The following is a 23534-nucleotide window of genomic DNA, read 5'->3' as shown; positions in this document are numbered from 1 at the left end:
CTTCGAAACTCACTCAAATCTTGCCTGCCCTTCAGCACGTGATGAGAAATCCATGCAAGATTGGCACTTCGAAAGAAGAGCAAGCTCGCAATTGTCCGGTACTGGTTACATATGAATTGGTGTCTACTCATGTTGTAATTCCAGGATCCGCGAGCTTGCATCACGAGGTTGCTTTCCTCCTCCATCAGCACCGGCATGCACTCGTTATTACTTCGCCTTCACGTGACTAATGCTGGATTCTCATCAGCAAGAAGAGCAGAAGCAAGCTTTCCATGTAGGCAGCATGCAGTCGTAGAGGTCCGCAGGCGGTGTGTCTGTTCAGCTCAGGCTCAGGCTGATGTGGAGACACTGCCACCCTTGAGCGCCTGGGTGGAGCAGCGTGGCCTGCCCTTGAAAAAGCTGAATGTAAGGCCGGAGATTGTGGAGGGCGATCTCTGCCTCGTGGTCTCCAAGCCGACAAAGAAGGGGCAACCGCTGGTGGCAGTGCCTTCCAGCGCCTGGCTCACACAGCAGGTTGTCCGCTCCTCAAGCATTGGCTCGCTCGTCGAGGATCTGGAGCCGTGGCTGCAGATTGCTCTGTTCCTCCTGCACGAGCGCAGCAAGCCAGATGCAGCCTGGCAGGGCTTCCTGGACAGCATACCAGCTGCGCCTGACGTCCCCCTTTTCTGGAGCGAGGAAGAGCTCTCACAGCTTGAAGGGACGCAGCTCCTGTCTTCCGTGCAAGGATACAGGTGCGGAATCGGGATCATGCTGCTGCTGTGATGTCCTGAGTGAAGCTTGGGCCCTGAATGCATGCAGTGATTGAGAGAACAAGCCTCCCCAGTTGGCTCACGGCTTCAAGGCATGCGCAGGCAGTTTTTCGAAGCCAAGTATGCCGAGCTTGAGGAGCAGCTGTTTGCGCCGCACCGCGAAGCCTTCCCGCCCAAGTCACACCAGCTTGACGATTTCCTGTGGGCTGTGGCCACCGTCCGGTCCCGGGTGCACTCGCCGCTCGATGGGGAAGACGTGGCCCTCGTGCCCCTTGCAGACCTGGTGCGCCCCCTTTCTTTCGTAATAAATTTTACAGCCATTTGTCATTTGCCGCATGTCTGCACCTGTCATGCCGCTAGCCGGCGCTGTGGTGATAAATGCCCTCCTCACATGCATACATAACATCCATAGAGGATATGCTTGACAAGGATGCTTCTGGACCCTGGAATGCAGACGGGCCCTATATCCTACAGCATGCCATCAAGAAGGGGATGCAAGGACAAGCCTGGCACAGTATTGCGGTTACGTCAGCATAAAGCAAATGGGGCAGTGCTGATGCAGTGTGGCTGCGCGGGTGCAGGTGCAGCACAGGAAGCTGCAGGGGGCGAGGTGGCAGCTGCAGCTGGCGGGGGGTCTCTTCAGCAAGGCACAGGCACTGGTGGTGGAGGCACAGAGGGACTATGCCGAGGGGGAGGTGGTCACCATGGACTTTGGGGCCCCCCTGACTGAGGAGGATCAGGAGAAGCTGGACAGCCAAGTGCTACTGGACTATGGGGCACTGGATGCAGACCGTCCGCAGGTGAGGAGGCACTGAGCTGACGGCTCTTTGCTCTTGCTGGCAAGCCAACAGCAATTAGCATGTCATGGTGCAATGCGATCAGCACGGATTGTTCCCCCAAGCTCTGCTAAGCAGTGGTTAGCAGTGATGCTTGAAATGTCCACAACACTGAAGGCCAAAGCTATGGCATTTTCTAAGCTGAGGCTGACCCTGGGGTGGTACAGGGTGGGTTCATTCTGAGCCTGGCGCTCCCGGAGGATGACAAATACTATGATGACAAGGCGGACATCCTAGAACTGAATGGGCTGTCGGAGGCCGCCTCGTTCGTCCTGCGTGCCAACGAGGAGCCTTCAGAGCAGTTGCTTGGCTTCCTGCGCCTCCTCAACCTCTCAGGTTCGTGATCCTATCCCATCCTTGTTCCATCTGATCCTTGTTCCCGTGCTTCATATAAAACTCCCGTGCTTAATACCCGGTGACCTCTTCACAAAGGAACTATTCTGAGTCCCTTGATTTGTGAGAGCAGCAGCCGCTGTACTTCAAAGGCACTGGGCAACCGGGCTTAGGAGCTTGGCTTCTGCCAGGCCCAGGGCTTGACATGCAATGACAGGGCCTGAACTCAGCTGTTTGTGGCCATCCTTGGGGCGGTGCAGAGCCGTGGAATAAGGCAAACTAGGGCAACAGGCTGTGCGGTCGGGCGCTGACTGCTGCGCACGGGGTGGCACAGGTCAGGGCGGTGCAGAGTGCTTGAGTAGGGCAACATAGGGCAATGGGCTGTGCGATTGGGCGCTGACTGCTGAGCATGTGGTGGGAACAGGGCAGGACGCGTTCCTGCTGGAACCGCTGTTCCGGAACGAGGCGTGGGGCCACATGTTGGCGCCAGTGAGTGAGGCGAACGAGCGCGCGGTGTACGAGTCCATGATGGAGGGCTGCCGCGCCGCGCTGCAGGGTTACGCCACCAGCATCGACGACGATCTGCGTGCCCTGAGGGACACCCAGCCCGGCACGCGCCTTGAAAAGGCCATCCTGGTGGGTCACGACTCGTAATTTATGATATTAATGTTTTCTACATGTCCCCTGAGATTGAGTGAAGAGGGTATGCAAGTGTGAAGACCTAACGTAGGTGGGTGTGCCTTGCGAGTTAGGGGCGGGACAAGGCTCTTCACCTGAGGAGTTTCTTGAAGCACATGCAGGGCATGTCGTGGGGCATCAACATCCTGGCAAATGTTAATTTGCGCTGCTTCAGAGGGTGTTGAGACTATCTAAGTGCCCCCCCCTTCATAACACAATACCATGTTCAGGTGAGGCTGGGCGAGAAGGAGACTCTGGATGCCACTCTAGCTTTCTTTGAGGACCGTTATGACAGACTTGCTACTCTGGAATTCTATCAGGTGATTGCATCTGAGCCATCCACTGTATTCATGAAAATCCACCTTCATGCAGCCTCACCCGTTGTTGAATCTTGACTTTGGACCACATGATTGCAATTGAGTTCTGTTTCATTCGATGATGCAGGAGCGAAGATTGAAGCGGCTTGGCCTATTGGACGATGATGGCGGCTCAACGTATGATTCTTTCTTTGTTGACGGCATTGCTTGAGTACCGGTATACCGGTAAAAAACAGAACGCCTGTTGAAAGGTTCTGATGGCCTATGCGATTGCAGCTGCATTGCGCTTGGGTCATACTGCTGACATTCCAGCATTTCTTTGACTCAGCCATTACACGCATGATGTTGGCTCTCTCCAAAAACACATGAATTGAAGCCAGCGATCAATGTAAGACTGCCTTTTTATAACGAATGGCATTGCTGATCATCTGATCTTCAAGTGTTGGCTGGCATGATTGGCTTTTGAAATTCACACATGATGCTGGTCTGGTTGCTGTTGACACCGTAAGGAAAGCATCACATCTGAGCCAGAACGAAATTCAACATGTTCAAGGAGATTGTCCCAATGAGAAAAAGAACATGCACATCAGTCAAAGTCAGAGTCTTCATCTGAGTCCCCCCCTCGCTGGCCCCCCCCATGCCTGAGATTCCTTTTGGGGCCGGCTGCTGCCCGGTGGCCGTAGCTGCTGTCTGGCTCGTTGATGAGACCATGCGCAGCCAGACGCGCAGCCAGCATCTCTGTGGAGAAGTCATCCTTGCCGCCCAGGTCACCAAAGCCCACCACATAGTCCACAGTCTTCTCGCGCTTGATCAGCGCCAGCGTTGGCAGCATCCACACCTTCAGCTTCTCCACCAGGAATGGGCTCTTCTCTGCATGGATCTGCAAGCACCCACCCACACATCAGTCATCCACGCAGAAGTCATCCACTCATCGGTCATCCCATAGCAGGAGAGGATCCATGGAGCTTTGCCGGCAGCAAGCAGCAGAAGATCTGCGCGTCTGAGTACCAAAGAATAATGGTGATGAAGGTATCAGGCCATGCAGGATGCTGGCGTCACAGCAGCTGCTCACCTTGACAAATTTCGTCTCTAGATGGCGCTGTGCCAGCAGCTGCAAGTGCTTGTCCATCACCTGCACAGCACCGCATTTGTATTGAAGTGAGGAAGTTTATGGTCCAAATCATCATAAACGCATGAATGTTCAGCAAATGCTGACAGCCCTTCTCAGGCATTGGCTGCTGCACTCCCTGCTCACCTTGCATGGCCAATTCTCCCTGAAGAAATGGCACACCATCCTCTCTTCACCCTTCATCTCTGAAAAAAACTCTTTCTCGCCGAAGATCTCCCTGTACTCCCCGTGCCCCCTCTTAGACCATTCCTGTTTCTGCGCCGCTGCCAGTTTCATTTGATGTAACCTTCTTTGCCGCAGTTTCTCTATATCGTCGGCATCAAGATTTTCCAGAGCTTGCAGACGGTTGTCAATCTGGTCCTCCACATTTTTTGCAGCCTGAAAGGATGTGACACCAGTTTTCAGCTTACGTACGAATGTTTACTTCCATGTATAACAATAATTGGAGCTTGGCAGCTAAAAATATGATGGAAGCGGATATGGAAGAGGTTGCTGAGTCAGGTCAAGAAGACTTGCCTGTAAAAGGCTGTTCTCAAGGGCCTGCTGCACAATAGCCTCCATTGATGGAAAACGTTGCTCAGTGCGGTTATAGGCAATCTGATGTGACTATTGATGTTTCTACACCAGGTAGATCAGTGCCCGCCAAACTTCTGTGAGCTCCTCTGCCCTTGTGATCAGCGCTTCTAGAACACAGTCATCATCATTGAAACTCCATATGTAACCATATGTTGAAGTACAATCTTTCAAGGCTCTGAAATATTGCCTCTATCGATTCTGATGGAGAACTTATAAATAAAGATGTTCAAGAGACTCGGCCGCAAAGACACTATATCACCTTCGCAAGGTTCGCAGCACGATCTCTTACGCAAGTACAGGATATTAAGATCAAGGATGTAGTTGTTCTGGAGCAAGCGAGGAGAGCGTTGACGATGGCACACGAATATATTATTTAATTCCCCTGACACCCTGTCCAGATCTAGAAATAGAAGGGGTATGGGGAAGCCCTCCTCACGTTTTCATCATTGCGATGGAAAGCTCACGTTTAATAATTTTGATAGACACTTAGTCTCTAATGGTACTTATTCGCAGTATCCTATGTAGTCCCAAGACATCCACTGGTGCCTGACTGCGTTGTGAGCATCTAACTTCGGCATCTTGTTTGCTGTGGCCCAAACAAATTTTGACATATTCATAAGCATTAGTATCTATAATTCAATCGTTATTAAAGTAGTAGCAGAGAATGTGATTTTAATTCGAGATTGTAGATTTGTGTGTCCGGGAAAATCTGCCATCATCTTACAAACCCTACCATGCCTGGCCGATCTGCTCTGTTTAGGCTTGGCCTTGTGCAAGTTTGCCTCTGCATAGGACTTGTGTGTGCATCGCGTGAAGATATTACGTTCACTGACAATTCGTGGAAGGAGTACATCAGCAAGGACCATGACCCAGCTTGGAAGAATGGGACGGATGAGCTCGCCCTCCAGGGGTAGTGGGTCTATACTATTGCCCGCAGCAGCCACAAAGTGCAAACTGAATCTTCGTCTTATTGCTTCACTGATATTCTTTGGATCGCAGATTTAACATGGTCCCATTTGAGGGTGGCAAACTCAACAAGCCGCTCCGCACCCCCATTCCTGGCCCTTTAGGCAATCTGACCCTGCAGCTCTTCCCTCCTCTGTACAAAGAGAACTTCTATGCCTTGTACCACCAGCCCACGTTCTGGCCGTACTGTGAGTCTCTGGAGCGATGCATTGTGTACAGGTGAGATTGCAGACAGGCCCTTGCTTCTCCAGTGCAATTTATTAGCCAGCACAGGCCCACAGATGTTTCAGCCCGACACTTCCAAGATCTTGTGCACTGAAATTTGCATGCACAACAATGTGCAGCCAGAATGAGAGCGCAGAGGCAAACGTGCCCATTGGTCATTACTCTGCCGCCCGGGATTGGAGCGGTGGATTTTTACATTGACTTGGCAATTGACTGTGTGAGTACCACTGATGTGACGGTGCGATTTTCATCTCTCTGCTGCATGGGCCGCCTCTGCCGCAGGAAATGCTTCAGAAATGACCGTCCAGGATAGCATCAGTGAAGCGAGCCTGCCCTGGCCGCTAGCGGCTTATCTGAATGCAGATATCTGCAGATATCATCGATTGCAGATCATGATCAGATCATGTGTGTGTGTGCGCGCAGGTGCCATGCGATGTGTCTGTAGCCACATGGCCGCTTCCTCTGGTTGTCCGTAAAAATGTCAGCTCCATTTGTGCTTCGGCAGAAGTGGGACAATACTTTGGCTTTTATGACCATGCAGGTATGTTTGCACTCGCAGCTCGAGAGTCACCCCATAAACTTGATGAAATTCCTGTGGACAAGTACAGCGCAATATAGCATTGCTGTTCCGAAGCTTGCTGCTCATATCGTCATGTTGATACAGGGGGAGCTCTTCGGCAACTGACAGTCACGTGCGAGGGTGCATATTCGCGAGTCATTGGCTTGATCAGATTGGGCAAGCAGAAGGAGGTTGATGTGGAAGGAATTGCTGCAGATCAACCTTTCTTGTCCTCAATTTGATGTCTCCTAAATGAGATCAGACAAGGCTTTTGAAAGTTTCTGAGCTGCACATGAGCTACCGTAGGTGACCTGGCTCGATCCTTGACATATGTACCATCATGGGCCAATGATTGCCTTTAGTACCAACAAAAGCATAATGCCCCTTTGCCTTTTGTAAGGACTGTGAGCTGAAGCACTGACTGTTCACAGTATAGTCATATATCTGCATCCTAGTTACTTGCAATTGCTGCATTCGCATCCAACATGTCTTGACTGCTGCAGTACTGTGCACAGTGCCACATCAATGATTCAATCAGTCAACTCATTTGTGAATTCAAAAGCTGCTGAAGTTCTAAGCGTGGAGTTCAATACGAGCGCCTGTCCATTCGTTCCATCGGGGACAAGCAAGAGTTCGTAAAACAAGCAACACGCTGTATCACAAAATGCACATGCCAATCCTAGACACTACTGTGGAACCATTTTTGTCCAGTAGCTCTGCTCCGGCAGGTGGACATCCCGAATTCCGCGCCCATGCTGAGAGGTAGATCCAATTGATCAATTGACCCGGAGAATTGCTCTCCTTGCCACGGATATCATCAGAAACCGCTGCTGCTCTTTATGCAGCGGCGCCGTGCGTCCAGCAGTTCTAGGGGGTTGGGGCTGGCGCTCTGCAGCCTGGGCTTGACCTCATACAGGCGCGGCCAGTACTTGCCCGTCACAAACAGCCTTCCCGTGGCGTCGTCATACGCAATGCCTGCAGCATCATCACACTCATAGTCAGAGCATTTGCCGCCAAAGTAAGGCACTTGCATGCACCGGTGTTGCCATTTCAGATCACTGGGCACCACACTGCAGATGCTCAAGCCATGTGAGGCAACAGGATGCGATGGGTGGTTGCTGCCAAGGACAGAGGGACACCGTTAAGGACATCCATTGGGTAGGTCTGCTGGATGTTCTGAGCTTGCAGCGCGGTGCGCAGCTGTGACATCAGGATCCACGCCCTGCATGCAACACAACGACTGCATGTAATACTTCTGCGGGAGGGCTTGTCCAAAGTGCTTCACAGATGTCAGCTGTTGATCATGGGTGAGGGATGCGCACTTGACGGTGCCTGTGGCTGGGTCGATGCGGGCAATGCAGTCTGTCAGCCAAATGTTTGCCCAAATCTCTCCGTTCACATATTCGAGCTCATTCAGAGCATAGACCAGGAATCCGCCATCAGTCACCTGCAAGGTACAAAGCACAACCTGAAGAAATCCGTGGATATTTCATCCTGCCATTACAAGCCCCACAGCACCGATTGGTGCATTGTGACTCTGAAACGAAATAGCACAGATTCCAGGGTGGCGCAACAAGGAATAGGAATTTTGCACACACCGGAACTGTCCGCTGCACCGTCAGAGTTGCAGGATCGACAAATGCAAGGGAGCTGCTCCCATCGCTGAGGATCAGGGACGTGTTGTCTGTCGTGATTCCCCAGCCGTCAGTCAGTGGTCCTGCCAAGGTCTTGACATCATCAAAGTTGAGAGTGTCGTACTCGTACAGCTTCCCACTCTGCCACACTTCCTGGTACAACCTGTGACATTCAAACTCTCGCATGGACAAGCATGCATGAATTGAAGTGTCTGCTTGCTTCTTAGTTCTATTATGGCGCAGAATGGAATCAATAAAAAGGAGGAGTTGCTCATCGAGGATGACTTACTTGTTCCCCAGCTTTGTGAGGCCTTCTCCAAAGTCGCTCGGATCAAGAGCCTTGCTGCGGAGCACCTTCCCGGACTCCAACTCAACCTGCCTCACAGTCGATTGCCCATGCATCCCTGCGCAGAAGTGAAATCTGTCGAGAACAGGCAGCTCCTAGGTACAGTGTGACACTGTTGGAGGGCTGCCCACTTTTGCGCAACACAGACCAAGACCACACTTTCAAGCTAAAGTACAGCTGTCTACCTGTGGACTCCCAGAAAAATTCTGTGGCCCCAGCCCTGTCAAATTGGAGGCCCTGTGTGAAAGCGTCGGGGTCGTGTGGATATTCCTTCACCACATCGTAGGTGAAAAGCTGTGGGGTGGCTGGGAGGTTCAGCTGAGCCTTCGCTCTCAGCACAAGTGCCACCGCAAACAGCAGTCCCAGAACCTGTGGCATCCAAGGGTAATTCGTGGCTGACAGGCATCTTGATATCTACAATCTACTTTTCAAGTACCACTTCAAATGTAGATTAGATGGACAGGGCCTGGCAGTGATAAATTGAATTGTGCTGTAGGGCGTAAAATGTATTTAAGAGCCTGTTGAGTGTGAGAAAAAGGGCCAACAGAGGTGAAAGGGGGACTGCACCAGTCCTGCTGCTGAGGCCATTGTTTTGAACCCGAACTTCGGGACTTTTTTATCGGGCTCTTCGTCTGGCCTCTGTGATGAGACTGGGGTCTTCTTATTGCGCTGCTTCCTGGTCATGGCATGTATCAGGGGCTCGAAGAAGTGCCACCATCCTTTTCTCTAGTGGTGTCTGTCTTCTCGTAAAAGCTGCCACCGCCAAGCTAGCTAAGTTGAAGTCAGCACTATCCCAATTGACAGTCAACAGTGCAGCTAGTTTGAGATCTACTATCAGAGCTACGAGAGACTGAGGGATGGAATGGTATTTGAGCCAACACTAGGACAAGCCTAGCAACGCCTGCATGTGAAATGCAAATGCGAAGCACAACGAGATGAACTTCTTGAACTCCCAGATTCACTGCAACGGCCTGAATGACTCGGAGAGTTTAAGGACTGTTGATCCTGTTAGGTAAGGTTACTCACGGAACTGACTCATGAAGCATCTGGTCCAACGTTTTTCGATACTGATAAATGCTCCCATACGATCAATGCAGGGACTGCCATTTCTCTCGGAGGAGTTTACATGCCGGCATCTAGAAAATCTTTGACATCCTGCGTTCTGTCCTTGCGTGAAAAGCAAAGTTGCCACAACGTCATACTTTACGAGCCCAATGCGCGATCTCGCATGAACTGAATCCATAGATTTGCAACAGCGATCTTATTAGGTCTCATTGGTGCTGTATGCAGAAGCTCAATGGTTAACGAGGCTTTTAGGACTTCGTGCTTCTGCTCTATTATACTCTCTTTGTCTAGGAGATATCTTCAGCACCACATCAGCCTTCGTTGGCATGGTTAAATATTCTTAATATTCAGCTGGTGGCAAGGAGCAGCCTCGGTACTGATGGGAGGGCTAGTGTCCCTATGCATATCAAGACCCAACAGCCGTGTACCCAGCAAGATTAGCCTTGATCCCCCAGATTGGGAGGATGATGAGAAGTCGGGCAGACATGCACGCGACGTGGTGGAAAGGATATCGAGGTTTTGTGCTCCTTTGACCGTTGATCGTAGCGGCATGCACACAGTAAATATTTTCACAGCTGACCGGCTCAGTGAGCAGAAGAGCCTGCCTCCTCTGTTTCGACGCGTGAGCTCTCTCACGCCTCCAATCGAAGGTGATGGTCTTTAATAAATATCGCATGTACAGTAGTCATGTGATATTGGGGGCCCTGGGGCCTTTGAAGAAGTCACCAAGTTGACAGGACAGCAGATGCATCTGAAACCGGTTGCAGTCCTGGAGAGCAGTTGTGCTGTGAAGCAGGGACTGCCAGTTCCCTCACGGAGATGTGGACAGCACATAGAAAGGAGTTGGAGGTGGCGATACACAAGGAGAAGGGCAAGGACCATGCGGAATCTGCGCCGGATCTCCTGTCACAGGAAGACCGGCTGCGGCGGCGCCTCAGCAAGCTCAACATGGACATGAGCGTCTGCAGGGGTGACGGCAACTGCCTGGTGAGGCATACTCATGGCTCGAAAGCACACATGTGCTGCATAGGTGTTGGCTATTTGCATGAACAGTTGCAGTCTTGTCTGGCTCTTTGACCTCACCTTCTTGGGCGAAGGATGTTGGTTTGCATCCCTCCTTGCAGGGAGAATGAGTGAAAGGCAGGTAAAAGCAGAGACTGCTCCACTGCCCAACACTCACTAGATCTACTCGTCATATCCATATCTGTGTTTGCAGTTCCGGGCCATCTCCATGGAGCTATGGGGTACTGAGGACTACAATCAGAGCGTCAGACGAAAGGCCGTTACTTACATGAGGTAACGCTCACCTGGTTCCCCTCATATATCAGATGCCCAGCTTGCTTTGCGCGACACTTTTGCACAGAGCGCTGAATCCTGCAGCTCTCCTGCACGTGCTGTAGTATCCGGAAAGATTTTGAAGCCCTTACAATTGCAGGGAGAATAAAGACGATTTTGAGTGCTATCTTGGTGAGGACTTTGCACAGTATACTGCAAAGATGGAGCGTTCAGGGACATGGGGCGATGAGCTCACACTGGTTAGCTCCTTATTTTACATGCATCAGGCCCACCACCAAAGTTCACACGATTTGCTCTTCCTGGGGAATCTAAAGTACGGCTTTCTCTGACAATGTGGATGAGATGGGTATACTTGGCTGACACAACTCTCAATGTGGCTGCAGAGAGCCGTCTGCGATGTGTATGGCATCATCATCAATGTTGTCACGAGTGACCAGCTCAATTGGTGCGTTGAAACATTTTCGACCCATAACGCGCTTCTGCCAAATGACTCATGGATGGTGTTGATGTCTGAAGAGGACTTCTACTCACAGGTGGACTCACCCAGCAGTGATGGTGTGCAGGTTTCTGCGTTACATGCCAAAGATGCTGAAGCATGTGAAGGAACTCTTCCTCACATACATCTCACCGGTCCACTACAATACCATCAGGTTGCACTTTTGCCTCCATCACACCTGTCCTTACTTTGCAACTACAGTGCGGATTGATTGCTGCAAGGCAGAGGGAAGACTTCATGTCTGGCACTTTCTACAAGAGCTTGTACCCATCAGTGCGGCCCCGGTACTGTACATGTCACCCAGCATGTGCATGTGCATGCTGACTTGTACTTGACTTCAAAGCTGCTAAATGCAGGCGGAAGGACTCTCTGCGTGCTCTGAGGCCGTCGCTGAGCCTTACGCGCAAGTCCATCATCCAGGCCGCCATAGACAAGGCGGACCAGGCTCTGCAGGAGATGGCGAGCATACCTGAGGGCCCAACAATTGTTGAGCAGCGCATCAGTGCCAATGCACAGTCACAGTCACAGCCCGCCACCCCAGGCGGTAGGTCTCCTCGGATGCCTCTTCTTCTTCTGGCACAGCTGCTGTCCTGAAGCATTCATGGTCCACTCTGAAAAATGCCACACTTCTATGCATGTGTGCAGTAAGGTCATTTAGTGCTCCTGGGCTGGGGGATCATCGTCTTGTTGTTGCATGACATGCACTTGCTAGGCAGCCCTTTCTGCTGTCTTCTGGCGCTCGCTCTGCCTTGATGTCTGCATTCCTCTTTCTTTGAATTAGCACTGCTCCCACCTGCGAATGCAGACATGCCTTGTTGATTCCCACAAGCTCCTGCTGCTTGGACTTAGTATGAAGTAGAGTGGTACGCGTTTGGACCTCATGTCCCGTTAGGAATGTCTTAATATTTCAATCCTCATCGCTGTGTAATTGCGACCAGCAAGGTGCTCCGAATTGCTCAGCAACAATTTCTGCATTTTGCATTGCATTTGGCCGGGCTATAAATCGTTGACGCCCATTGGCGAGCACCTCAGTAGTATTGGGCGTGCTAATGAATGCTGTGCATGTTCCTGCAGCTCTGCCACCAGCTCCCAGTGCTGCTGCTGGCCCGGTGGGAGGATCAATGGAGCCTCAGAGTGGGGCCCAGCAGTGCATCAGGAGCCCATTTCAGGAGGAGAATTCCCAGTCAGGGCAGGACCTCCAGGTTTCTGGAGGCAGCAGTGCCAGCACTGGAGCAATGAATGGTTGTACAGGTGTCTCCCAACAGCAGCAGACAAGCTCGGCAGCCAGAGACAGCAGCGCTCCTAAGAGGTGTTTAGCTGGGAGCAATGCAAGTTCTGCAGGTGGATCCATAAAAGATGGATTTGTGCTTCCGGGTCAGGTTGTTGCAAATGGAGTTGACAGTGGAGCTCAGCAGCATCAGGTGACAGTAATCACAGAGAGCCGTCTTCAGCAGAGAAGCAGCAGAGTCTCAAGGGTGTGAAAGGTGTAGAAGAAATTGCAGGAGCTAGCCTTGTCAGCAATAGCCATGATCATGCAATTACGCAGCCTATGTTGCCAGCAAAGGACAGAACACGTGACAAAAGTACATCAAAAAACCTATGATGCTAGCGCTCTGTACTGATTTTGCACAGCCACTGCCAGAGGACAGTTGTGGTACCACTGGGTGCACTTAGTGCACTGCAATTTGCTTGTACGTACGTATGTATACATGTACAGTGGCTAGGAGCAGTCTTTGTGAAAGATTACAGCGGAACATTACATACAGGCAATTGCGTCCACAGGCATCTATTATAGGGCATTCCTTGGAGGGCTTTGTTGTTACATCAAATCTTCAGGCAATTATTCGCTCTAGATCTAGGACCGGTCTTGTCTGTCTGCACCATTTCAGTCTTTCAAAAAGGGGCATTCGAAAAGATCCTACTTGCCCTCACGCATGGCTTTCTGGCGGCGTGTTTCTACATGCTCATTGCTAGGCGGATCCTCGTCATCATCCAGCTTATGCAGTTCTGTGCCCTGTCAAGAACAGAACCAAGAGAGAATTATTTAGTCAGAGCTCCTACGACAGAAAGAGCGTTGATGGTGGACCCTGCCGCTGATGAAACAACCCAAAGGGACAGAAAGAGGAACACAAATACAGAAGAGTCACTGCGTCGTCCTGTCCGCGCCACCGAGTAAGACGGATGTGATGCCCACACCTTCTTCAGGACAGGGTTTTTCCCTGGGCGTTCGACCTTGTAAGCCGGGTTCTCCTCGTCACCATTTCGGGTGATTGTCTTCCCTTTGCTTTCGATCTCAGCATGTTCCGTGAATTTCTTGGTCACCTGCGGACGATGATCGGCTTTGCAAGCTAGGAGCCACCACAACGAAAATGATCCCTCATCAGACGCTACATAGTCAGCTGCAAGTAACGATTGCAATGACACACACCTCGCCCTGAATAGATGACCCTCCCCAGTTCCATGCGACGGTATCGCCTTTCTCAATCTTCTCTGAACCTGTCATGCTGTGACGCTGGTTGTGACTACTGAGTCTGAGACTCGTATATCTGAGCTGTAGGGGATATCCTGGGAAGCCTATTCTTGCCAAACGCATTGAGAACAGACGTCTTTTTGGCTGCTTCGGTCTTTTTGGCTGCTTCCCCACAGCAGCGGAACTGTCGTGTTCGATTTCGAGATTGCTTCCTGTTTTGGCTCCGAGCGAGTTTGCTCTTTCACTTGACGCTCGGCTGGCCTCTGAGATAATAACACCATCTGAACAGCATCTGGTGTATTGTAGAGTCCGTTCGTTTTGAGACGGTGACTGAAGGCAAAGGCGCCCTACAGGCGATAAAACTCTATATTTTGATTGTGTACTGCGACAAAACACCATTCAACCGCACGTTATGTAGAGTTCTACATCAATAGGATGCTTGATAATGGGTACCTTACGGCATCTTGCATATCAAATCAGAGCTGATACTGCTTGAGCAATGCAGATGTTCTTTTCTTGGACTTCCAAGGCAGATCATAATCTACCCTCGGGACACTCATGCACTTCTCTCGACTTCTTTCGACTCCTGAGTCACTCCTCAACTTGAGCGCAAGCGTCGCTGTTCTTTTGTGATCACTACGCATTTGAGAGAAGAGACCTGACAATTCAATTTCTCTATACTATATTTTCTGTAGTAAAAGAGCAGATGTAACTCTCGTCCTTTCTTCTCCTGAGCTGAATAGAACGCACATCCACGTTGCTGAGTTGTATGGCTGAGGAGTCAAGAGGACTTTTTGGAAGACTGGGGAGGGCCAGTGGATCAGCACAGAGTGTCCTACTACCCCAGCGTGCACCTTCCAGCGCTCCATACTTCACAACAAGCAGGAGTGCACAGCTTATCAACAATCCTGCCCTCGAGGGCACCGCAATCCTGAATGACGTCCAGCCAAACAGACTCACCAGGAGACCTCAGCGCGCTGAGCCGCGACAAGTGTTTGTGAGTTTCATACTTGTGTTGTGACTTCCCTGTGCAGCTCCTGCTTCACACTGTGGGGAGCCATATTCTTTTCAGAGCCCTAAAATTCTTTCAAGGATCAACATGATACTTACGGTCTACCCGTGATGCTTGCCAGAATCTTAATCACCCGGAGTTCGTCATCACCTGGGGCGCACAGTTTCCAGACAAACTCAAGATCAGAAAGGAGATCAAGCTCTGGCCCCTCCGCTTCAAGTTGCGTGCGGACTACTGCCAATTGAACAGAACCTTTGAGTATGGGTGCTCATGCAAGGTATGGCAATCGGCACACGCAAGGGCTGTCAATAGTCAGATTTGTATACATCAATTTGATGGCATCAAACATTAAAAAGCGCAGTGGGAGTCTTCCTTGTCGGACAGTAGGCGGCTGTGCACCAACCATTGACTGTCGCTTTTGTGGTCAATGCCGTGCAGGATGCTTTGTTTGGGGGACGCATCAGGGTGAATGTCCCTCAACAAGAAATCGAATACAGGTATCACAAATGCGCATCCTCTTTTTTTAGCACAGTGCACAACAACTGTTGTGCTGGGTGCTACCATTCCATCGAGGTATTGACAACTCTTGATTTCATATTAATCATGTCATCTTTGTTGCAGGAAGCGAATCCCACTCTACAATGGACATATGGGCGTCACAGCCCGTGCCAGCTATGCAGGTTCACCTTTGCAAACCTTCTCACGGCGTTTGTCTGGCGCTTTGGCCATTGACAAGTCTCTTTCCTGCTATCTCTCATGAAGAGTGTTTGCTGTGTGTGTCATTGACTCATGCTTGCAATCCTCAGGCTTGTTGTCAGCAGAGCCGCAGTTCAGGCCACACCTTGGCTTTGAGTACGAGCTGGGCGGCGGCGCTGCCATTTGGGCTGGCAATCACGTCAATCTGCGGCATCAGTTCAGGCTGTCAAGGGGACTCGGAATAGAGGTGCATCCCCACACTCAACATGCACAAGGCTGCAGACCCAATGATGGGAAGCTTCATGAAGTCTGTAATGTGTGGGTCATGTCCAGCAAGGAGTTTAATCCCTTTGAGCTCTGTTTACAGCGAATTAGAGAAAGAAGAAAGCAGCCGTTTCTAGGTAGAACAAGCGTCAGAAATGAGAAGCTCACAGAGACTGATTTGTTTGGTGTTTTTCTCAAAGGTGTGCGGAGAGGCGCAACTACCCACTCCAGCAGCTCGGTACTCGTGGCAGCACGATAATGCACAGGAGTTGTCAGTGGGAGAGGGAGCATTCAAGCTCCATGTGGGGCAAGTGAATGTGGTTGTGAACTTGTGAGGTTCACTGTTCTGTGCAGTTGACGTACCAAAGCGCACAGTTGTTCATGTACAATTAGTCGACAACCCCCCCACAGCTGTTTATGCTGTGTATGTTTGTCCCTTGTTCGCATTGCAGCACTGGACACTGCAGAGAATTGAGTCGACCCAATCTCATATGAGATTGCGTTGCAAAGACATCTATATGTTGTGATTGTGATCAGTTGTGTTGATTTTGGTGTTCACCACCTTCGTTGACAGAGATTGCTTATGGCTAGGCGCTCAATGGAAGCTTTTAATCTGTGCAACCAGCCTGTGCTTGATATGTTACATGGTCAGAATCCCTGAAAGTTCAAGATGAGTTGTTCCTGATGGCATATGATCGCGCAGTATTTAAGGCACTTCCGCACAAAGGCTCTGCGCAAAGCTAATGTCTAGGATGAATTTTTTTGCAACCAGCCCACTGCCCCTGAAGTAAGCTGCACAGCACCAGAAAGTTCAGAATTGTAATGCATCCACTAGCACACACTGAAGGTGGCTGCAGGCAGGGCAGAGGGATTAAACCAGGAGAGAAATGACGCGCGAAAGTCAGTGCGAGAGATTGACAAGAGGAAGTGGACTCACAGCGCCAAGCATAAGTACCCCGATCGCTGGTTGGAACACCCATTGCCAAAGGGGATACCATGCATCAAGAAGCGCCTGCAGAGCACACCCCTCTGTATACTAGTTTGGCATGCAGGCATATCATCAGGTTCAGGTGGAATAGAAGTGAGGTTGGGACATGATCATAAGAGCTGTCTCACCGAGTTTTGCAATGAAGTCTGAGCTCCCACTCCCGCAACCAACCAGGCAAGAGCCGCGCAGACAAAGAAGAAATCTACAATAAGCACCTGGGCACACCAGAGTGCCTTTGGTATAATTGCTGGGCGCTAAATTTGCCTCTAGTTTGCCTGCCATTGATGCCGGGGTGGCACTTGTCCAGGAAAGGTTTGTGTGGGTTTCTTGCAACAGCAATCACCTTGTCCAGCAGATCCTTTACTTGTGCCATGGCTGAAATGTCCTTTTCCTGTGGGAAACAGGAATAGGTTCGTTGGCCATCATCAAGCATGTTGTGCAGCAATGCTTCAATGGAGGTGGCCAGGACTGTCGGGCAGAACTGACAAGGTCAGCATACCTCTTCTCTACTGCTCGGTCCAGGCATGTCTGTTATTTGCCTTTGGGCATCGAGCTGCTTGTACCTTTCCATATCTCTGAGCAGCAGCTTCTCATCATCTGCGCAAGCGGCCTAGTAACAGTGAACCCGACATGCTAATCTGCATCTACATGTAGAATCACAGGTATCACTTCATTTCACGCTTGCGGTTGTTGGAAAGCACCTGTTGGTGTGTCAAATTCGCTTCTGACATCTTCTGCTCGACAACTGAATAGCCTGCGTCTGTGTGCTTGGGCACAAGGAGACCTGCCATAACATGTTGATTTAGTTCTTTGACTACGCAATATGCTTGAAAACGAAGTAATTTGTGCTTGCAATAGCATACCTCGTAGCTATCACCAAATTGTTTGTGCATCGCAGTTGTGATGGCCCATGCAGCGGCAAAGAACGAAGAGAACTCGTTGCAAGGAGGGCCATCGCAGCTGGGGTAGATGCAAAGGTAATTTCAGAAGCACAAAACAGAACGTTGTAGCGCTAATATTCATAGATTTGGAAATCAAACTAGCCTGATCCATTTCGATGGGACGTTTCCTGTGCTGATGTCATACGAGACCCATGCTTCTCTCTTCATGGTTTCTTGCATCCAAATTGATGATGGAAGCCATCATTCAGTCAGGCTTGCTCGTGTCTTGGTGATGGGATACACTAATAACCATAATCACTGCGGCCAACGCTGAGCACGATGGATACAGCACAACCTCCACGAATCTGTTGAGACACAGTGGGTGGGCTGCGCAAGCCTTCGTGCACTTCAGAAGTTTTCCACTGTGTGTATTTCGATAATTAGGTGTTGACTAGCAAGGTACAAATACTGCTGGGCAAATTCTTGACTAGGTGACATCCCTCAGTGTTGTTCCATCAGCTGTCTGCACAACAATACATGCAGAGGGACATGGCGATGGGAAAGTGAAACGATCATATTTCAGTGATCGACTCTGCTTGTCGCCTCAAATTTTGCCCTAACTGCCAGCAGTGCAGGACTAGAGGACTAGACCAGAAGAGCAGCAGCGGCAGCTTGGTCGACTAGCATGATATGGGGTCAATGGATGTGTTATTTGATGCATTGTAGGAGCTTCCAATGTCAGCTATGGACAGGGAGTACAGCGAAATGGAGGCACCCCTGTTAGAAAGCGCTCCACTGCCAGAGAAGAGGAGGTCCACCCTACTGACAGTCTGTCCTTTCATCCTAGGTAAGCCGATTGATGAGACGAGCAGTCATAAACTTCAATATATTGAGCTTGTGCAGAGGGGGCTAATCTGCTGATGTCCGTGCAGGAAATGAGTTCTGCGAGCGGCTGGCTTTCTATGGGTGCGTGCTCTCTGCTGTTGCTCTGCATCCCCATGTGTGGTGCAGACTGCATAGCTCTATGGGAACCATCCCCTTTCTGTATGGCTAAATTGTATGCATGCTCACCAAGTGTCTGTGTGGCACAGGCTGATGTCCAACATGGTCATCTACATGACCAGAATCATGCACTATGATCCAGCATTTGCCTCAGTGCAGCTCATGCTGTTTGAGGGCACCTGCTACCTGACACCCATCCTGGGCGCCTGGTTGGCTGACTCCAGATGGGGCCGCTTCTACTGCATCCTCGTCTTCTCCATCATCTACTTTGTGGTGCGTCCTGCGTGCACTTTTGTTATACTCTTGTCCTGCTCATATCTGGGCGTAATCCCTTAAGTTCCACCCCAAGATTTCTCTTCCTGCCTTGGTGATTGGGTCTCATGCGCACTTAGCAGAGCTGAGTCATCTGCACAGGCTTCCGTTGAAAACCTGAGCACCACGATGGGTCATGCCAGTCTGCATATGACACATGTTGAGAGTGGGGCATCTCTGCAGGGCATGGTGGCGCTGGCGTTGAGTGCATGGATCCCTGGGCTGACCCCTGACATCGACGCTGACAGTTCCAAGTGGTATCAGTCCGCCTTCCTGTTTGGCTCCCTCTACATCGTTGCCCTCGGCACCGGGGGCATCAAGCCGAACGTCAGCGCCTTTGGTGCAGATCAGTTTGATGAGTCTGACCCCCAGGTATCCATCTTAGCCCCACCACCTTGCCTTGTCGGCGTTCTCTTGGTTGACATGCCATCATTTGCCGAACAAAGCATCTGTCATCACATTGATGTGGACGCATCGCAAAATTTGCCTTGCTTCCAGGTCTTGAAGAAGACAAGGCATGGCAAGCAGCTCTTGAAGGGCTTTTTTACTCGGAGCACCTGCGGCTGCAGTGCAGAGTTTTCCTCGTCAAACAATCCATGACAGGAATGCATCACATCTGGAGCAGAACGAAGCTGACAACAACAGCTGTGGTGTGCAGGACCGGCTGGAGAAGAAGAGTTTCTTCAACTGGTTCTACTTTGCCATCAACTGGGGCAGCTGCCTGGCTGTCACGGTGATCGTGTACATCCAGGACTCTGTGTCATGGGCCATCGGCTTTGCCATTCCGGCTGTCGCCATGGCTCTGGCAGTCGTCACCTTCCTGGCCGGCAGCTCCCTCTACACGCATGTCGAGCCCACCGAGAGGTGCGCACCCTTATCTGCCAGTTCTTCCTCCTTCATCATAAGCATTATCTTAATGGGCTGCTTGGACAGTAAGGCATGTGGAGGCTGCATTCGAGAGTCCTTCAACTATTGTCATGTTGTCACTTGAAATACGGCTAGGATATCCGTCCAGCAGAAATGGGGATGTCACGCATCCGCAGAGGCATCACGAGCGCGTGCCGGGCACATTTCTAAAGGAGCAATATGCTGACACATTCTGGATGCCAGAGAGACTCCCCTTGGGGGACTCCCCAAGTAGCCAGGGAAAGATTGGGGCCCGTAAAATATTGTGCATGAAGGAGATGACAAGTGGGGTGTTCAAGAAAGAAATGACTGATTGGGTGCTGACTGTGCGCGCAGCCCGATGACGCGCGTGGTGAAGGTGCTGACGGCGGCGGCGAAGAACCGGTGGCGGGCGCGGCGGCGGCGGCGGGAGGCTCGCTCGCGCACGGGCTACAGCGGCCCCGTCAACCTACCGCCGGGCGCGCTGGACGGCTCTCCTGGCATCGGCGCCGCGATGGCGCGCGTACACAGCTACGAGTGGCTCCACAGCGCCGCCGAGCAGTCTGAGGACGACGGTGCGCCACAATCCGAATGTTGGGGGTTGTTGCATTGCCCTAATCTGGCATTTCTAGTGCTAGAGAAAGCTATGGGGTGCTACTTTCTGTGGGTACATTGGGTCAGATGTTACTGACACCGCCCATTTCAATGCGCGATGCCAGTATGCTTCCTATGTTCAAAAGTCTACTTTTGGCTGTTCTGACATGCCTGAGAAGGCTTCTGATGTTGAGGCGGGCTCCTGCATCCTGCATTGTGGCTGTGTATACCATGGCAGTGCTGACATGTCTCATCGGCTCGCTGCTATAACATTTGGACCGGCCAGCTCATCAAAGTAGGACAGCGATTGAGCCATGTGCTGTGGGGGACTTGTGTACAGGCAGCATTGCTGGCTTCAGCACGGAGCAGGTGGAGGAGGTGCGCATGGTGGTCCGCATGCTGCCCATCTTCCTCACCACCATCTTCTACTGGACCATCTACTCCCAGGTGCGGCCCCAAACTCCTCATTCCCCCTGGATCTGATTGCATGCACACTCGGCCGCCATCATTCAGAGCTGGCATCCAGCCCATCTGCTCAGTCATGAAGCTCACGAGCTGGTCTACAGCCTGCTGTTGTACAGGTTGCATCAACTGAATGGGATGATGCTGCAGGAGGAAATTTGTCCCAAATTGTGTGCTTAATGTTTGGTGATTCTGCATCCCATGTCAGCTGTCATCGGATGCATTGATGCCCACTGAGAGCAAGGAGTTTTTCCTCTCACCTGGCCCTTCCAGATCAAAGTCGGGGAGGGTGTCGGAATTGAAGGAGTGTTATGTACGCTGTGGCAGATGGGCAGCTTCTTCGTGGTGCAAGGCGCGTCGATGGACCGGGTGATGTTTGGCGGCGGCTTTGTGATCCCCTCGGCCTCCCTGGCGCTCTTTAACACCATCAGCATCATCGTACTCATCCCCATCTATGACCGCGGAGTCGTCCCCCTCCTGCGCCGCTTCGGCATGAAGCTGTCCCACCTGCAGCGCATCGGTGCGCCACATGCCTTTCACAGAATTCACCCCGGCAGCAGCCATGCAAGGTTTCCTGGCTCTTGTGCAACTCTGTATCGACTATGCTGGTGTGGGAGGGTAGCTTGAGGCCTTCTGTTTGATCAACCTGCTTTAAGGCTGAATGTGAGAAGGCACATGCAGGTGCCTGTCATCTGCTGCTGTGCATGCCCTGCAGAATCACAGTGTGTCTTGCTGGAAAGGCTAGCAGGAGAAGCTAACATGTCAGGGTAAAGCAGGCTCAGAGTTCCAAAACAGCCTCTAAGTGGGTCTGGAGTATGTGTATTTGCATCGGGAGGGGAGTGTGATCACAGGCAGTTGCTGCGGCGCAGGGTATGGGCTGCTGGTGTGCATGCTGTCGATGCTGGCGGGCGCGACGGTGGAGTGGTACCGGCTGCGGCTGTTTGCGCAGGGCGCCGTGCTCACTAACGACGCCAACCGCGAGGCGCAGCCGGACATCGTGGACATGAGCGTCTTCTGGCAGATCCCCCAGTACATCCTCGTCGGCCTCAGCGAGGCGAGCCCCCTTTCCCTAGTGCTCCAAGTCCCCCTTGTGCACGATCTCACTTGATTTATCATTTGTATGTCCATCAGGCAGCAAAGCATGGTGTGCGAAGGGCAGGCCATTCTTTGGGCTGACATGAGAGCCCATGCAAGCTCGTCATGTTAGGACCATGGAAGGTCCGCCCTTTGCACCGCAGACAATGCCGCAGCAGCCTAAACTTCAATACATTCTAGTATTCGCGAGAGAATTTGGCACAGGGAACATCCTGCAGAACGACATGCTCATGGACTTTCAAGGAACGCCAAGAGGCAGAAGCGCTCAAGAGGTAGAAGCGCTGTGCATTGACAGCGGCATGTGTGGGCATGTGCGCGCAGGTGCTGGCGTCGATCGGGCAGCTGGAGTTCTTCTACGACCAGGCGCCTGACGTGATGCGCTCCTGCTCCATGGCCCTGCAGCTGCTCAGCGTCGCCATCGGCTCCTACCTCTCCGGCGCCGTCGTCCTGGCAGTGTCCTCGATCACCGACTCTCTGGGCTATGATTGGATTCCCCAGGACCTCAACTACGGCCGCCTCGACCTCTTCTTCCTGCTGCTCGCCGGTGGGGGCCCCTGCTAATGCGATCACATCCATGCTTGGCATTGCTCTTGTGGTGTCTTTGAGGGAGAAGAGCCTTGTCCCGCTCCTTTGAAGTGGGCAATAACTCCTTACAGGAGAAGGTGAACTTCTCCCTGCTGCAAGAGGGCGGAGAGCAATGACTCGATTGCAGATGCTTTGCTGCAGCATCAGGGGGCTATGGTGCACCAGGTTGGCCCTTCACATGGGAGTATTCAGGAAGTGGTCTTAATGCTTCCTAGGCACAGCAGACGAGGTTTAGCGCACCTCAGTGACCTCTGCAGGAAAGAGGTCCGATTTTGGCAGGCTATCCTGGTGCACCTTACATGTGCCATGTATACAACGAGCCCTGGAATAGGCCATTGTAACTTCTGTGCATTCTTGAAGCAATGACAAATGCCACGGTTGAGATTTGCGGCGTGCTGAGAAGGATGTGCTGGGGCTGGCGCAGGGCTGACGTTTGTGAACCTGCTGCTGTTTGTGTGGGTGGCGCGGAGGTATGTCTACAAGGACATCCCCCACGCTACAAAGCGCCACGTGGGCGGCCTCGCCCTCAAACCCCCGCGCGGCCCCGTGCCTCCCTGGGCGATGCCGCGCGAAATGCCCGACATGCCCATCCGCGGCCAGGCACGCCCCATCACTGTTGCCAACCTTCACTGATGAACTGGCATGCCCTTTCTACATGTGCTGCGGTGTAGGGTGTGAGAGGATGCCATCCTCTTGTCACATCCTTTCATGGGTGATGGACTCCACGCCGAGCTCTTGCCTCTCTACCTCTCCGCAGCGTTGCTACCATCCTTGCTGCTGACCTTGATATCAGCTTCTTTCTTGCCCCTTGGACGTCTCTTCTGCTACCCCTTCCTCTGGAATTGTTAACAGGCTCCAAGTTGCAATCTCTGGAGGGGAAGGGTAGCCTGCTGCCAAGAGCACGCTGCAGCTCTCACGGACTTGACAGGTCTCTGCGGTGCAATACCCACATCTTGTGCAAACAAGTGAGCAGAGGGGAATGCTCTCAGAGTGTGCGACTGACCTGTGTAATTGTGTGCGCAGACGACGGAGATCAACATTGGCGGATCCCACATCAGGCCAGAGGACGACGTTGGGCTGTAC

At 51.7% G+C, this 23534-nt stretch overlaps 7 protein-coding genes across 7 annotated transcripts; 4 read left to right on the top strand and 3 right to left on the bottom strand.

The window, feature by feature from the left end:
- Nucleotides 1-195: 195 nt before the first annotated feature.
- Nucleotides 196-3124, top strand: COCSUDRAFT_19420 (SET domain-containing protein; the record flags this gene model as incomplete). Its single annotated transcript, XM_005644189.1, has 7 exons — nucleotides 196-731; nucleotides 852-1032; nucleotides 1331-1549; nucleotides 1732-1921; nucleotides 2343-2554; nucleotides 2827-2916; nucleotides 3041-3124. 7 exons carry the CDS (start codon nucleotides 196-198, stop codon nucleotides 3122-3124), a joined length of 1512 nt encoding a protein of 503 aa, XP_005644246.1.
- A 375-nt stretch (nucleotides 3125-3499) lies between these two features.
- On the bottom strand, nucleotides 3500-5471 carry COCSUDRAFT_38125 (thioredoxin-like protein; the record flags this gene model as incomplete). The annotated part of the gene is made up of 4 exons (XM_005644188.1): nucleotides 3500-3793; nucleotides 3986-4045; nucleotides 4169-4420; nucleotides 5442-5471. The coding sequence occupies 4 exons, from the start codon at nucleotides 5469-5471 to the stop codon at nucleotides 3500-3502; spliced, it is 636 nt and encodes a 211-aa protein (XP_005644245.1).
- A 1714-nt stretch (nucleotides 5472-7185) lies between these two features.
- On the bottom strand, nucleotides 7186-8726 carry COCSUDRAFT_19275 (glutamine cyclotransferase; the record flags this gene model as incomplete). The annotated part of the gene is made up of 6 exons (XM_005644187.1): nucleotides 7186-7343; nucleotides 7508-7590; nucleotides 7691-7815; nucleotides 7985-8165; nucleotides 8292-8406; nucleotides 8534-8726. The coding sequence occupies 6 exons, from the start codon at nucleotides 8724-8726 to the stop codon at nucleotides 7186-7188; spliced, it is 855 nt and encodes a 284-aa protein (XP_005644244.1).
- Nucleotides 8727-10232: 1506 nt separating this feature from the next.
- COCSUDRAFT_44530 (hypothetical protein) lies at nucleotides 10233-11799 on the top strand (the record flags this gene model as incomplete). The annotated part of the gene is made up of 3 exons (XM_005644186.1): nucleotides 10233-10400; nucleotides 11093-11154; nucleotides 11562-11799. 3 exons carry the CDS (start codon nucleotides 10233-10235, stop codon nucleotides 11797-11799), a joined length of 468 nt encoding a protein of 155 aa, XP_005644243.1.
- A 2208-nt stretch (nucleotides 11800-14007) lies between these two features.
- COCSUDRAFT_54586 (hypothetical protein) lies at nucleotides 14008-16274 on the top strand. The gene is made up of 6 exons (XM_005644185.1): nucleotides 14008-14672; nucleotides 14809-14964; nucleotides 15126-15184; nucleotides 15309-15367; nucleotides 15494-15630; nucleotides 15848-16274. The coding sequence occupies exons 1-6, from the start codon at nucleotides 14445-14447 to the stop codon at nucleotides 15980-15982; spliced, it is 774 nt and encodes a 257-aa protein (XP_005644242.1). The 5' UTR covers nucleotides 14008-14444; the 3' UTR covers nucleotides 15983-16274.
- A 1-nt stretch (nucleotide 16275) lies between these two features.
- On the bottom strand, nucleotides 16276-17421 carry COCSUDRAFT_54585 (hypothetical protein). Its single transcript, XM_005644184.1, has 6 exons — nucleotides 17337-17421; nucleotides 17135-17232; nucleotides 16979-17026; nucleotides 16764-16850; nucleotides 16585-16659; nucleotides 16276-16439 (listed from the first exon to the last, which is right to left on the bottom strand). The coding sequence occupies exons 2-6, from the start codon at nucleotides 17204-17206 to the stop codon at nucleotides 16395-16397; spliced, it is 327 nt and encodes a 108-aa protein (XP_005644241.1). The 5' UTR covers nucleotides 17207-17232; nucleotides 17337-17421; the 3' UTR covers nucleotides 16276-16394.
- A 1026-nt stretch (nucleotides 17422-18447) lies between these two features.
- On the top strand, nucleotides 18448-23084 carry COCSUDRAFT_19259 (PTR2-domain-containing protein; the record flags this gene model as incomplete). Its single annotated transcript, XM_005644183.1, has 10 exons — nucleotides 18448-18482; nucleotides 18608-18791; nucleotides 19014-19202; nucleotides 19489-19694; nucleotides 20073-20315; nucleotides 20654-20756; nucleotides 21099-21291; nucleotides 21641-21843; nucleotides 22188-22410; nucleotides 22876-23084. Coding segments are annotated over 10 exons (1788 nt in total), but the record flags the coding sequence as incomplete, so codon positions are not given.
- Nucleotides 23085-23534: the final 450 nt, after the last annotated feature.

Source organism: Coccomyxa subellipsoidea (assembly GCF_000258705.1).
Source record: "Coccomyxa subellipsoidea C-169, whole genome shotgun sequence".
In the NCBI taxonomy this organism is placed as follows: domain Eukaryota; kingdom Viridiplantae; phylum Chlorophyta; class Trebouxiophyceae; family Coccomyxaceae; genus Coccomyxa; species Coccomyxa subellipsoidea.
This window is presented reverse-complemented; position numbering and strand designations above follow the sequence as displayed.